Source organism: Oxyura jamaicensis, chromosome 3 (assembly GCF_011077185.1).
Source record: "Oxyura jamaicensis isolate SHBP4307 breed ruddy duck chromosome 3, BPBGC_Ojam_1.0, whole genome shotgun sequence".
NCBI lineage: Eukaryota > Metazoa > Chordata > Aves > Anseriformes > Anatidae > Oxyura > Oxyura jamaicensis.
Genome location: NC_048895.1, coordinates 35,586,505 through 35,599,544, shown reverse-complemented (window position 1 = coordinate 35,599,544; position 13,040 = coordinate 35,586,505). Strand labels below are relative to the sequence as shown.

The following is a 13,040-nucleotide window of genomic DNA, read 5'->3' as shown; positions in this document are numbered from 1 at the left end:
TTAACTACAGCTTGAAGCAGAATTAACTCCTGCCAGCTATTTCTGTATAGTCTCATTCTTTCCATTACTGTTCCTGCATAGTCTCAGTTGTGTCAGTCGTGGAGGAGTTGTGCTTCTATGGGAGTTTCCAGTTTGTTATGTAAAGAAAACAGTTGTTTTCCTCTTGACCTGTATTGGTCATTGGTATCTTTCTTTGTCTGCTCTAGGATCAGCAGATTTCCGTTTCCTTGATCGTAAAGCACAGCCAGAGATCATAAGGCACTACCACTGAGTCTTTTCACTGCAGTTCTGTGAAGGGCAACAACTCTGCATATTCTCAGCAGTGGGAAAAAACCAGCCTTTTGTTTTTGGGAATATTACAATTAAAGTGATAATGTTTCTTAACCCAAAGTACTACATATTGTTACTCAGTACCGTATATATGTTTGTCTTGTCAGCTATGCATAAAGGACTTCTGCCACTAAGTAATGATTTCCTTTCCTAAAAGCCGTCTTCTAATAAATATGATTTAATTCTTAATTTAAGCTGTATCTGTCTAAACTGTAGAATTATTTAAAATGGCCTTACAGATATCACCATTTCCATTGCAGTCATTTGCATCTAAAGCAAAAAGTCTTGTAGAAACATCTTTATAATTATTATTTATATTCCTCAGTGTCTTACTAAATCAGCCTTTGATTTCAATTATCTATGCACTGCCATTATGCTGTGCCAAGAATTTCATAGTTTGCTGATTAAATCTTCTGTTGTTGATTTTTTTTTGTTGATTGTCAGAGTTCAGAAGATAGCTTGCTTGAACAGAAGTCTGTAGAGCTTCTAACACTTAGGATGCCGTATTTACTATAAGCACTTTAAGGAAACTGAAACTTTCATGTGGACAAAGTCTTACAGATAAATATATTATCTTGAAAAAGAGGTGGATTCCCATGACCTGAAAAAAAAATAATTGGTTTCATTTGAATGGTGGGATTTCACATCTGTATTTGATGTCAGACGCAACCAAATAGTCCATAAACCATCCTCCTGTAATTTCAGGTGATCGCTATTCACGAGTGGTGTTTACATCAACAGAAGGAGAGAATTTATGGAATTTGAATGCAATTAAGTCAATGTGCAATGTAGATAACTTGAGGGTAAGTAAAGATTTGTATTATTATTTAATATGCAGATAGAAAGCATTTATTTGAGCCTTATTTTGCTGCCCATTGTCATCCAACAGTATATGAGAGCATTTGACATTGTTCACGTCCTTGTAGAATGGTCAGTCTCTGTACAGAGGAAGCTAACAAACAACAATCTCTACAATTAGATTATACAGAGGAATTTATTTGTTTTTGCTACTAATGCCATCCAGAATGGGGTGGAGGAGGATCACTTTAGAAGTTTCTATGCAGAAAGGACTATCATAACTTTTTCTGTCTCTTAGATTATAATTCCATGGATTTTTGTTCTTCCTTTCCCATAAAATATTTCTTGCATCCTTATAGTATATGCAGTTTTCTCTGACAGCCAGTGGGTCACTCAGATTTATGGGGTCAAAAGAAAATAAGTCGGCATTTAGACATCAAAGAACACAGATACAGTAGCTAGAAATATAGCCCAGTTAATTACATCTGGATAGTGATACTATAATAATACTTTTCTCTTTAAATTTAGAAAGAGGAAAAAGATATTTTGGACTTGTCTGGCTGGCGCCATTGTAATTTTTCTTGGGCAGTATAAGTATGGATTTTTTCTTGGACTCAGTGCCTTGCATAGCCAAAATAACTATTGTAGCAACCAGGTTCAGAGGCTACCATAGCTTCTGTTAACATGTGTTAGAAAATAATTTAGCATGCTGATTGAAATTGATGTCTGGTTTCAACTCATAGAAGTTAACTGACACAGGCTGAAATAAAGTGAGCATTCAGTTGATATATTTGTAAAATATAAGTTTGTCACTGCTGGATATGAGTACATTTTTTTCTTTGAACTGCTGAGTAACTATAAATTTTAGTGTACTGGTGATTTCGTATGGAAATTAAGCAATAAGATTTTCTTCTTTAAATACTAATGCATATATTTCCTGGTAAGATACTATTTTTTTTTCCTCAGAACAAAATGATAACAATATATCAGATTTATTTCATGAGGAATACTTTAATTATTAATTTATGATTGCACCTCAGACAACTGTCTTCATTTAGCAAATTTCCCAAACTGCTTTCACTAATAGCTAGCATTTGTTTGCTTAAGCTGTTGAGCTGTAGTGAAATGTTGTATAATGAATCGCCCTAGAAGTCTGCTGACATGCATTTTGTTCTGGTTGGCCTCTGTTATCATAAGTGGTTTTTGTCCTCACATGGTCATGAAATATTCTTTATTTTCCCATCAGAGATTATTGCACTAACAGCATGGCTTGTGTGATTAGCCATTATCTCTTTAAGTCAGAAAGAGCCAGGAGAAGAAAGTATAATACTTAAATTAGTCCAGCTCCATTTTGAATAATTTGAGCTAGGGAGTAATCAGATGGTTCAGTCAGGAGGTAAAGTTGAGAATAACCTCCTGCAAGGGTGAAAATTGGAGGAGATGCTAATCTATGTGTTTAACTGTAGAAGTTCAGTCCCATAGCTGATGCAAGCAAATTGCAGATGATACTGATCATTGTGAAACAATGCTGTCTGAATAAAAAATATAATTGCGTAAGAAAATAAAGACAGCTAATTACCTCTGAAAAATACTGTTTCCAATGAATACATTACTTCTGATGATTTTTTCCCTCCCTATACACATACTTTTATAGTAAAATGTTATTTCAAATATGGCTTTACATTCTGAGGGAACCATGAAAATAAAAAAAATAAGCATCACACATCTTGACTGCATGGAAATAGCTCATCCTTCAGAATAAGAACACCTGAGAAAATAAAATGTTGTCTGCTTTAGCTACATCCAGAATTATGTAAATATTTATAGAGTATTTGTTGCAGATAATGTTTCTATGGATCTTTATTGTAATTTACATATTCACTTGAGAATAATCAGGCACATCAGCTGAGCACAGCAATAGTGCAGCATGATAGTGGCATGGTCTTTTAGCTAGGTAGTTGACAAAATAAACTGATATGGTTAGGTGTTTTAATTATTGCCGATCTATATATGTAAATGTGTAATAATAATAAAACACTTGGGGTTGAGAAAAGGCTGAAGCTTTTTTCTGTATTTTTTTTAAATGCTTGCTATTTACAAGTAACATTTCTAAACAGTTCTAACAATTTCTGAGCATTTCTAACACTTTTTAGAACTCAAATGAAGGGCTGACAAAAGTCCCACTTCTAAATGTGAAGTTCTGCTAACAACCAGGCTCTAGAGAGGAGGCTGACTTGCACTGTAACTATCACAAGAAATTGACACTTCTGTGGCCTTTCCAGTCTTACAGAATCTCCTCTGGCTGTAGTCAGTTTTATTGTTGAATTCATCACTGTTGAGGGTCAAAATTCTGTTTCTGTTCAAATTAGTGGCAAAACCTTCTGTGGTCAAAGATTGGACACGGTTTTCTGGAATTGCAAACCTTCATGTTTATGTAATTTTTTAATGATAACCAGGATTTCAGCACCACCTAGTATTTGCTTTTAATATGAGCTAACAGTATATCCCATATGATAATTGTATTCCCATCTGCTTGTATCCACTTTAACCGTATATTTTGCTGATGGTCAGGGGCTTCATTGTACAGCTGCTCAGCATATGGTAGTCTTACAATCTTCATGGAAATATTATATACAAAATAGCTGTAAGAAATGTTGTAACTGCTTGAATGAGAAGAGGCCTTTCTTTCACCTGGTAATTGCAGGATGTTTTCCTTATAAACCATAAACAGTTATTTTATAAACTTCAAAGACTGTAAATGATCTCAGTCTGCTTCTCCAAAAACATGTATTTGTGATTTCCGTCACTGCGTATATCCATTTGGGCAGATCTGCCTACAGACACAGCATGTGCACAGGTTGCACTGCTTGGTTTCTATAGTTGTTCCAAAATAAATGGAAATCTTGCCAGTGGCAGACCAAGCTTGGCAACAGCAAATGGCCTTTCTGATACCTTTGGATCACTAACAAAGCCCAATGCTACAATATATTAAAATTTTACATAGTGTTTTAATAAGCTATCCCAAGCTAAATTTTGCATTTTAATTTTTCATTTCCAGCTGCCAGCTCGTGTTACTTTATCTTTGGCAGCAGTTACTTTACTGGTGAATGTTTATGGCCTGCAGCAAGTGTTGAAGAACAGCATATAGCCCTCATTGTCCTGTTTTGAACTTGAATATGCAGAGAAGACAATACAATTCCTTTCCTACCCGATTTGTCTGCCTGACCCAAGGGTTTGCCTATTATATCCTCATAAGATAAACCTGGAGGTGTGCCATGAAAAACACAGATAGGTTATTCCAGTGCTTCCTTTTATTTAATAGATTGTTCAGTTTTTCCTGCGTTTGCATGTGTGAGTGTTTTTATCTGGAAACAATCAAACGTGAATTATCCTGTTTTTTTGGAATGCCAGTTTGTTATTGTTCAGAAATTGGTTGACAAAATTAAGTCCATATTAAAGCTTTTATAACTGTCACAAGAATCCCCGAGTGCAAGGTTTTGTCTGCATTATAAATGATTGCTAATAATAAACCCATGCAATTTTGCTAGAAAACCAAAGTAGCATGTTTTGAGTTGAGGTGATCTAAAATATACATGGATAATGACTTCTAATCCCAATCCTGTAAACTCTTAAGCATATAGCTTTAGTGACTTTATTAAAATGTGTTCGTTATAGGCAACTTGATTAAGACTGAAATTTTACGTTTATCTTAAGTATTTGAAGAAGTGATTCTAATTCAGCACATACAACAAGACAGAAAGTTTTGTGTAGTAGCAGACATGAACATTTTAAGACTTAAATTCCCTCTGCTGCATAAAGAATGAGTTTTACCAACTTGAAATAATTTCCATGATCTAACATTGTTACTTAGCAGTTTCAATTTTACTTAAAGATGCTTTAATTTTGCCAAAAGAGTCTTATGGCAGTTTAGTTAAGTCCTACCCTTAGTAGTTTCAACTAAATCTGGAATATTCTTAAAGAAGACTATCCACATACCAGATTAACCAGATTAATCGTGTAGTTAAGGAGATTTCTTAACCAAAATGTTAAAATTGCTATCATTTTCATAAAGCTGTGATAGAAGTTCCATGGCTTGGGGCATTTACTTGAGCTGACAACAGAGTTTCCCCTCACTGTGACCTAGCTCTGTGCCTCGTCTGCATTTGCCACTGGTGCCTGGTTGTCCTTGTAACTTCTCTGGCCTTCCTGCTGCATCTTTCTCTGTTCCTTCACTCTTGTGCTGACCCATGGGACTTCCTCCCGCGGTGGGTGCAATGTTCAGAGGCATGACTGCCATCTCTGTGCAACAGTGCTTATTTTATGGGGCTTTATGCCACAGATGAATTATTCTGCGCCTTGGAAATCCCTGTATGACTTGGACAAGCAATGCCTAGGCAGCATGCTGACCTGTTTGGGAGAAATGTCTGTCAGCTATATGAGAGCAAGGAAAAACTCAAAGTGAGGGTTGTAGAAGATAAGTGAGATGAGGGTAGTCATTATAGAAGCTGCCATGTCCTTTCTCTTCTGGAGGGTAAATCCCTGCTTCTCCTAGGAACATCAGTATGTGATCGAAAGCAGAATGAAACTTTAAGGTATAGCTGATTGTCTCTTTTCAGGACTGTAGTATGAGATAATAGAAGAGAATTAACCATCCTCAGTCTGGAAAAAAACTTAGAGCATCTTCAAACAATAGAAATACAGTATTCTTAACTCTTCTGCCAAATCTACGCTGCGTTGACAAGTCAGAACACTGAGTTACTGCTGGTTCAGTCCGGTGTATATAAAAGGACACTGATCAAAACCAATGCATGCAAAAATATGAATTTAAAATGTTAACACAAAAGGACTGTAAACTGAATTTTTATCACTTGAGGACTTTTTTTGTGTGTGTCTGAATGTTTCTAAAAATTCAGATTGTTACTTTAAAATGAATCTTTGGCTCTGCCTGTTTTTATACAGATCAGATCCCATTCCCAGTTTGGCGATCTCTGCCAGAGAGCCACTGCTGCTTCGTGCTGTCCCAGCTGGACTCTGGGCAACTATATTGCCATTCTAAACAACAGGTCATCGTGTCAAAAAATTGTAGAACGAGATGTCTCTCACACCCTAAAGCTGCTTCGCACATGTGCCAAATACTACTACAATGGGACCCTGGGGCCAGACTGCTGGGATATGAATGCCAAAAGGAAGGACCAACTCAAGTGTACAAACGTGCCTCGCAAATGTACCAAGTACAATGCTGTTTACCAGATCCTTCACTATCTAGTGGACAAGGATTTTCTAAGCCCAAAGACAGCTGACTATGTCTTACCAGCTTTAAAATATAGCATGCTCTTCTCTCCAACTGAGAAAGGAGAAAGCATGATGAGTATTTACCTAGACAACTTTGAGAACTGGAACTCTTCTGATGGTGTAACAACTGTCACAGGGATTGAGTTTGGAATAAAACATAGTTTGTTTCAAGATTACCTATTGATGGATACTGTGTATCCTGCCATAGCCATTGTAATTGTTTTATTAGTTATGTGTGTATACACGAAGTCCATGTTTATCACGCTGATGACTATGTTTGCAATAATTAGTTCCTTGATTGTTTCTTATTTTCTCTATCGGGTAGTATTTAATTTTGAGTTCTTTCCATTCATGAATCTCACTGCATTAATTATTCTTGTTGGGATCGGAGCGGATGATGCTTTTGTATTATGTGATGTTTGGAACTACACAAAATTTGATAAACCTCATGCTGGAACTTCTGAGACAGTGAGCATCACATTGCAGCACGCTGCTCTTTCCATGTTTGTCACCAGTTTTACCACCGCTGCTGCCTTCTATGCTAATTATGTCAGCAATATCACAGCAATCAGATGTTTTGGTGTTTATGCTGGCACTGCCATATTGGTAAATTATGTTTTGATGGTTACCTGGCTACCTGCTGTAGTTGTATTACATGAACGGTATCTTCTCAATATTTTCAGTTGCTTTAAAAAACCTCAGCAGAGGGTATACAACAACAAAAGCTGCTGGACAGTGTTGTGCCAAATGTTCCACAAGATTATTTTTGCAGTCTCAGAAGCATCCAGGATATTTTTTGAAAAAGTTTTGCCATGCATTGTTATCAAATTTCGTTATATTTGGCTTTTCTGGTTCCTTGCCTTAACAATTGGTGGAGCATATATTGTGTGTGTAAATCCAAAGATGAAATTGCCGTCATTGGAGCTCTCTGAGTTTCAGGTATTTAGGTCTTCTCACCCATTTGAACGATATGATGCAGAATACAAAAAACTCTTTATGTTTGAACGTGTCCACCACGGGGAGGAGCTCCACATGCCTATTACAGTAATCTGGGGTGTCACTCCTGAAGATAATGGTGACCCTTTAAATCCTAAAAGTAAAGGAAAGCTACAACTAGATAGCAGTTTTAATATTGCTAGCCCCGCTTCACAGGTTTGGATTTTACGCTTCTGTCAGAAGTTAAGAAATCAAACGTTCTTTTATCAGACTGAAGAACAAGACTTCACAAGCTGTTTTATTGAAACATTTAAGCAGTGGATGGAAAATCAGGACTGTGATGAGCCATCTCTTTACCCCTGCTGCAGCCACTGGAGCTTTCCATACAAGCAAGAAGTTTTTGAGTTATGTATCAAGAGAGCTATAATGGAGCTAGAAAGAAGCACAGGGTACCATTTAGATAGCAAAACCCCAGGGCCCCGCTTTGACCTTAATGACACCATCAGGGCAGTGGTGCTGGAGTTCCAAAGCACCTACCTCTTCACACTGGCTTATGAGAAAATGCATCAGTTCTACAAAGAGGTTGACTCGTGGATTTCAAATGAGCTTAGTTCTGCTCCTGAAGGCCTTAGCAATGGTTGGTTTGTAAGTAATTTAGAATTTTATGATCTTCAGGACAGTCTTTCTGATGGTACTCTCATTGCCATGGGTCTTTCAGTTGCTGTTGCGTTTAGTGTAATGCTTCTTACAACTTGGAATATAATTATAAGCCTTTACGCAATAGTTTCAATAGCTGGAACTATTTTTGTCACTGTAGGTTCTCTGGTTCTTCTTGGATGGGAGCTGAATGTGCTAGAATCTGTCACTATTTCTGTGGCTGTTGGCTTATCAGTAGACTTTGCTGTTCATTATGGAGTGGCTTATCGCCTTGCTCCTGACCCTGACCGAGAGGGAAAAGTGATTTTTTCTTTAAGCCGTATGGGTTCTGCTATTGCAATGGCTGCATTGACAACATTTGTAGCTGGAGCAATGATGATGCCCTCTACAGTGCTGGCATACACACAGCTTGGCACTTTCATGATGCTTATAATGTGCATTAGTTGGGCTTTTGCAACGTTCTTCTTCCAGTGCATGTGCCGATGCCTTGGACCTCAGGGCACTTGTGGCCAAATCCCGCTACCAAAAAAACTGCGGTGTAATGCCTTCTCTCAGACCCTTTCAGGAGCCCAAGGAGGCAGAGGTCAAAATAAATCGCATCCCATTAGCAAGTATCAGCTGGACTCCAGAAGTCAAAAACCAGAAATGGAGCACGAGCACTATGAGCTTGAGCCGTTGGCATCACAAGCTGGTATCTGTAACCCTGCAGAGAAGGTGACGTATGAGGAAACTCATATTTGCTCTGAACTCTTCAGCAGCAGACCCCAAAACACCTGTATGCCTATGCATTCGGTATATAATAGTGAAGTGAGCAAAAGCATAAAAAACGTTACTAGTTCAGCTGTGCTACAGTCATCTATTGACCAACATGCTCTATGCCCAATTTTCTCTCAAAACAGGCAGTGCAGCTGTCCAGATCCATATAAACAAGTAGCAGTCAAGTGGAGTCCGCACTCCTGTCAACAGCTCAGCGATCCCTTCTGTTACCAGTGCTCTCCTTCACCTGGAACTGTACAGATCCAAAACCCTGTGGGTCCCATAAATGCTTTGCAACAAGCTGCTGAAGGTTACGTGCACCCAGTCCCGCATGTCCTCCACTGCAGTTGCCTCCAAGGAAGGCTCAAAAGAACGATGACGCAGAACTCGCTGCCTAAAAATTTTTTCCTCCAGTCAGTGCAACAGTTTCAGGCACATCAGAGAATAAACAGGACAGATTCACATGCTCACCAAAACCCAGAGGAAAACATGAGAACGGTTCCAAAGGTAATGAGTTCCTCGCAATTTCTCTGCCGCAACGTAGGTCCTCTCATTGTGCATTGCTCCGAATGTGAGAGCAGTGTATCTAACAACCACAAGGGATTCTGCCAGAAGACAGACAAGTGTGATGAAAACGGTGGCACAGAAGCAAACGGGGTTGAAAGCATGAAAGCCTCTATGTCAAAGCAGAAACAGAAAGCCGAGAGCAAGATGATAGATCAGCATTCTTTGCAGAATGACCAGGTTTTGAATGCTGACCAAAATGATGAGAACCACCTGCTGAATAGGTCAGTGGGAGAGGCTCACTGTGAAGGTTGCCATGAAAATTCACACTGTTGTAGCAAGGCTGTGACAGTGAAGTGCAATTCTGTTGATTGTCAAATGCCAAACATCGAAGCCAATGTGCCTCCAATGTTATTGCGCCCAGAACTTTCCAATGAAAGTTTGTTAATAAAAACACTATAATAAATCTTTAATTTGGCCACTGTGTGTCTTTCTTTAAGAAGTAAGTTTAAAACGTTAAACAAGAAAGTACTGAGTAAATATTGAATTAAAATTTGCATTTTGGAATGAAAAAAAATATATTTTATAGAAGAGTAACCTTTATATATTTCATAAAGCCATTGTATGTAGTAAAGCCTGATATCTAGATTTTTTTTTCTGTAACTGTAAATAGGATTACGCTTAACTTAGTTTTTGCCCCAGGCCATTAGATTTAGAATTCTCCATATAAATCCTCTCAAGAATATAAAGCATTGCAAAGAAACTCGTCCTTTGCTGAAGTCAGGGCTTGAGATATCAATCATGTTTGGGATGAAGCATGGTTGCCGCTTTTTCTGAGTGCATTTCCCTCATTCCACAGCTGTCTTACAGGCTTCTGTTCAGACCATTGTGCACACCTTGAAACAACGGCAGGGCTGTAACTGTTCATTCGGAACTGGAAGGCCAGGCAGTGGAGCGTGCCTGGGGAGTATTTTTAACTACAAATCCTAACCAAGTCCTGACAAAAATAACCTCTTTTGTGGAGGTCAGCTGTGCTCTCACTGCCATTGTTAGGAATCTATGTAGATAGTGCAGTAAAACATTTTAAACTCCCTTTTTTGCCAGTTACTCTCTAGACCTACTATTAAATACTAGAGAATACGGGTGGAAACAACAGTAAGTGAAAGTTATTTACTTCTCAATGATGACAAGAGATGTATAATTCACGTATATGACATGTAGCATTGGGAGTTATAAAAATGGGCATAAAGTGCCTTGTAATACTCTGCATATTCCCTGGGAATGAGATTCCCATGTAAATGAGAAGTAATACTGCAGAGAAGGCCATAGTTAAAGCATGTGTTCTAGGCTTACTGTCAGTAGCATCAGATTAAGTCAATTTGGAAGGCTCAAATGCATAAAGTAAAATACCATGCTCTTGAGTTTTGTTTACCCAGAGAAGTTCCAAGATGTAGTTGGAAATATTGATCTAAACCCTGTGACTGAGAAAATTGATTTCCGACGCTATTTGTGTAACTACAGTGTTTACTCAAATGACAGATACCATTTGGTCATGGAGATGCTAGCTGGTCTACATCATCATTCAGAGAAACTGAATTTGAGAGGTGGAACTGTATAGTATGTCATAATTGGTATGTACCCTCGTGCTAAATCTCTGTGTAATGGTTTGGTTATGCTGATTGTGTTAATTTATTTGACATAGATATCAGAAGATAGATTTCATAGACTGTTGTGATGTCATATACTTGGTGCATTATGAATCACTGGAGGAAAAGCCTGGCTTTTTCTGATCTAATGTTCATAGTGAAGGGACATAGAAGATGACTATTAAACCACTTTGGTTTGTCTGAGGGTAGTGATGTTAGTGCTTATATATCCCAGTGACTGGAAGAGGGTAAAAGCTTGAACTCTACAGAAAAAGCTAAAGTGATTTTACTTGGTTTAAGTAGAGTAGCGTTCTTTCCTAGATATATAATAAAATAATTTTTAGGTCTTTTAAAAGTCCTAACTCTAAACCCAGATTACTTCTAAATGGTTGTAATGAGAGCAATTCAAGGATTTTCTGTGCACCACAGAGGCCTTTAATTATAAAGAGCTAAGACTTGCCGTGCTAGTAATCTAAAGAAAACAAAAAGGTTAAGAAATAACCTGGGCTGTTGCCATGCATTATTATCCAGCTTTCTCCTTAACCATTGCACCTGACCGAGTGCAATTGCTGTGAGGGCTATATGTAACATGCTAGGCAATAAATCTGTTAGACAACAGTTAGCCTCAAAGAAACCGATGTTTTGATAGTTTAATTGACCTTCAGTCAGACCTTTCCAAAGTAGTGTGTAATGCTCACATAGTGCCTGTCACATCAGCTGTCACTCACAGCTGTGCCTTTGAGACATGGGCCTTAGGGAGGTCCCAGTTAATACCTCTACAGAACATGGGACACTTTGAGCTAGGGAACTCAAAATTGAGAGTTATTCTGAGTGAGCTTTCCAACTGCGTTCTGCATAAGGAGACTCCTTCCTATGATTTATATTAATAAATGTTTTTATAGCGGTGAGGTAAGCAATGAAGATTAATGTTGTATTTTCATTATAATTTATAGGTTCTTAAAAGTTGATACAATTAAAAAATAATAGGGGCAGATAAGGAGTCGTGATGTACTCTTACAAGAGATTAAAATGAGCTAGTGTACTTGGCTAACGAACACTTGTATTTGTCTTTTGTGACTTTGCCATTGCCTCCCTACTAACCCCTTTATTCTTTCTGAATCACACAGCTGGACAAGAAGAAATCATTGACATAGAACAAGTTTAATAGTTGTTTGTGTGTGTGTGTGCGCGCGCATCGTCTCTGTCAATTCATGCGCAGACCCAAAATTCAAGCCATACTTGGAGAGTGGAAGAGAATAGGAGCTGGTTCCAATGACGTTATGCATTACCCTATACGTGGAAACTCATGAGAGAAAAAAAAAAAAATGACAGTGATTAAGTTTTTATAGGTTTTACAAGCAAGAAAGGATAGGTGGGATCCTGTTCCACTGCATGCAGTCTGAGCAAAGAGCACTATATCCTGCTAAGACGTACCTTTGTAAGAGTTGCCAAAGATTGCCAAGTCCCAAGTGAAGCTGCTGAGCTTTGGGTACTCTCATTTCCAGTATTTGATTTGCTGTTGCTGGGATTTCACAGTGCATCCGGATGTGCATGCAGAGTGCTGCCAAAGCGTGGTGGTGCTTCTCTTGCAGCCTGCTCACTTGGGCTAAGGGTGCTGCCAGGTGCTACCGAGCATTTCCTCCATGAATTGACCAAGTTACTGGCTTTTGATGTACAGCTTTATTTCTGTGCCTAATCCGTGCTGGGGAGCCTACGGAATTGGGCAGGGTATTTGGTAGTTGTTCTGGCAGGGATGTTACATGTAGCCTGGGGCATGAAGACAACTGAAAAAAAAAAAAAAACACAGGAAGACTTTACTGTAGCTTTTACATGCAGGGCTCTAAAGTAACATCTCTTTGATTATCCAAGGGAGTAAAGAAAGACCTTATGTGGGAAGGCAGGGTTCTGTTGATGTCTCTGAAGTTGCTAGTGCAAATGCCTGAACCAGAATCTTCCTGAGATAGGGGCTTGCATCTGGGGGAAAAAAAATAAATAAAATAAGCTATTTAACATATTAGACACCTTAGTTTTCTGTGTTGGCCTTAGTCTCTGTGTTTAAAGTTACAAAAACATTTATTGTGTGGGTAGTAGACTGATTAGTGTAACAACAACAAAAAAGAC

The 13,040-nt window shown here is 38.3% G+C and overlaps 1 protein-coding gene across 7 annotated transcripts in view; it reads left to right on the top strand.

Moving 5' to 3' along the window:
- DISP1 (dispatched RND transporter family member 1) overlaps positions 1 to 9,746 on the top strand; it is an 89,690-nt gene extending 79,944 nt beyond the window's left edge. For all 7 annotated transcript variants that reach the window (XM_035321608.1, XM_035321609.1, XM_035321613.1 and 4 more), the window contains 2 exons: positions 1,036 to 1,133; positions 6,088 to 9,746. In XM_035321608.1, the coding sequence (XP_035177499.1) occupies positions 1,036 to 1,133; positions 6,088 to 9,735 (3,746 nt within the window). In that variant the 3' untranslated portion in view covers positions 9,736 to 9,746. The remainder of the gene's footprint in view (positions 1 to 1,035; positions 1,134 to 6,087) is intronic.
- Positions 9,747 to 13,040: the final 3,294 nt, after the last annotated feature.